We start from the raw sequence: 2,540 nt of genomic DNA on the forward strand, positions 1-2,540 counted from the left end.
ATCCCTTCAAGTCCATGAACCACCAGTCGCCACCCCAGCCGAATCATTCGCAACCTCATCAGCATCATTCCCATCATTTCGAGAGCGGAGACGCTTCGCGCCTCGGCTCGTCGCGTGCTGGCTCTGGCGCCCTCGGCGAGGACACTCCAAGCCACCTTGCAGCCTCGCCGGCGCGTGCAATTCCGATGCCGCGTGGACGTCACCAGTCTGTCGACCCTTCCCTGGATGATCCGCACCATAGTAATGGTTGGGTGAGTGTGTATCGGCTGATGAGAAGGAGGCTGCTCAGGCTTTTTTTTTTTTGGCAGAAATCAACGCTCATTTGCTTGTGCTTGATGGTGTGCTCGTCAGCTCCAGTCGAAACGGACATCGGATGTCTCGGATGATGACGATTTGACTGTGTTAATGACTCAACTCCAGTCCGCGGAGGCGCTTCGCGTGTACTCGCGACTGGATGCGTCCACGCAGCACTCAATGGTAAGGCGTTGATTCCCACATCTGCCCAATGTTGTCAAACGGAACATGCGTGCTCATCCAGTTGTGTGCTCGTCACACTGCTTTCAACCCAGTCGGATATGATGGCCAAGTTTTCGGATTTCAAAGCGGCCGCTGCCAATTTTGATTTCCCACCCAACGCCGACCAGACGACCGCTCCCGAGCAACAACCGCCTGGCCAAGGCTGATCAACAGCAATGGCTTTGCACTCGAAGTGAGGAGTGGCTGCTGCTTGTCGGATGTCAAATTATTCTCTTCCCCCAATTATTCCTAACTCAAAAATAAGGCTGATTTTTGTAACCAACGCCGTTAATTAAATGCAGAGCAAAAAGTGAAACAGGCGCAAAGCGAAAGCAAAAACAACAAACCCATCAGACTAAACAACACAAGAAATAAACATCCAAAAGAAATCAAAGAGACCTGCACACACAAAAAGGGGGGAAACGAAACAGCAACTTTAAGAAGAATCTGACAAAAGAGGACTCAACCGCGAGCTCGCCGCTCGTTCTTTGATGGCAAAAGAGAGGGGGGGGGGTGGTCGCCTTCTTGGTGATTACAAGGAGCCCAGGGTTTTACTTTGTCTTCTTGTCCTTCTTCTTGTCCTTGTTGAGGTCAGCCATTGCCGCTCGGATGGCCTCGAGCTCGGTCGAGATGCGCTTGTCTTGCTCCTCAAACTCCTTGAGTTGCTCCTTGACTTGACGCATCTGCTTTTCAAATCGCTGGTTGAGCTCAAGGCCGGCGCGCTGGAGCTCAGTGTCCTTGTCCTTGACGCGGGCAACAAAGGTCTGTCGCATGGCCTCCTCGATGCGCTGCTTCTCTGCCTCGTGCTCGGCGAGCTTCTTGTTGTACGCCTCAGACACGGTCGAGTCGGCATTGCCGCCAAGACCGAGCTTGCTAAAGTTTTGCTGGCGGAAGTGCTCGTAGTGGCCGTGGTGGGTCTTGCCAATCAGGTCGTCCATGTTGGTGCGGATGAGCATCTCGCGCAGCTTGGGGAAGTCCGAGTGCGCCTCGTTCTCGACCTCGACAATGCCCCAGGGGTACTGACGAACGCGAACGCGCTGGCCGCCGAGGTTGGCCTCTGTCCGCGAGCCGACAACGGCAAACGGCACTTCGGCGTTGAGCTTCTCGTTGAGCTTGGCAACATCGTCGCTGTCGTCAGTGGGGAAGCTGTACAGCTTGATGTTGTTGTCGTCAAGCTCGTTCAAGATGCGCTGCTTGTACTCGTCAAGCTCGGATCGGGAAACAGTGTCCGACTTGGCAATGACAAGGATGATGTTGACGCGAGTCGACAGCTCCTTCAGGGCAAGCAGATCGATCGACTTGATCGAGTGGCCGGTCGGGGTGAGCAGGTACAAGCAAGCGTGAATGCGCGTGTCAATCCAGGACTTGAGGTCGCGCGATGGCTTGAACTCTTGCTGGAGGAACTCGTCAAAGCGAGCGTCGACAAAGTCGACGATGGGCTTGATGCTGAAACGCGAGAGAGCGGAGAGAGGAGAGAGAGAGGAATAGGGACGACAATGTGAGAGGGATTTTTGTTTTTGTGCAAAATGAAGGTTGGGGGGGGGGGGCGGTTGCGCCTAAATCGATAAAACAACGGCACTTACCCATCGGCGTTGTTGACCTGGTCGCCGAATCCACGCGAATGGGTCACGCTCAGGCGGAGATCGACACCAGTCTCGTTGAGCTCTGATTGAAGTTTGTCGACAAACACACACACAAAAAAAAAGTTAGTTTGTGGTCCTCCTTTTTCAGCTGCTGGCGAAATGCCTTCCCCACCCCCCTCCTCCTTCTCTCCTACCGTAAGTGTTGCTGGTCAGGGTGACAGCCTTGGCGGGCTGATCAAGCTGATCGTGCTCAAAGTTGGTCTTGAACAGCGAATCGACCAGGGTGTGCTTGCCAATGCCAGACTCGCCTATCGGACAAAGAACAGGCAATGACAAATGAGTGAGCTGGATGCTTGCATGCTGACAAGGAGTGCTCCTCGTCGCAAACAAGACGAATGAACCACACAAGAAATTTTAGCCTCCCAAATCTATCATACCGAC

At 53.8% G+C, this 2,540-nt stretch overlaps 1 protein-coding gene across 1 annotated transcript; it reads right to left on the bottom strand.

Moving 5' to 3' along the window:
• Positions 1 to 1,067: 1,067 nt before the first annotated feature.
• CAOG_08362 (septin-6) lies at positions 1,068 to 2,458 on the bottom strand (the record flags this gene model as incomplete). The annotated part of the gene is made up of 4 exons (XM_004340417.1): positions 1,068 to 1,962; positions 2,100 to 2,181; positions 2,294 to 2,407; positions 2,434 to 2,458. The coding sequence occupies 4 exons, from the start codon at positions 2,456 to 2,458 to the stop codon at positions 1,068 to 1,070; spliced, it is 1,116 nt and encodes a 371-aa protein (XP_004340465.1).
• Positions 2,459 to 2,540: the final 82 nt, after the last annotated feature.

This window comes from Capsaspora owczarzaki, assembly GCF_000151315.2.
Source record: "Capsaspora owczarzaki ATCC 30864 unplaced genomic scaffold supercont2.66, whole genome shotgun sequence".
Taxonomy (NCBI): domain Eukaryota; class Filasterea; order Ministeriida; family Capsasporidae; genus Capsaspora; species Capsaspora owczarzaki.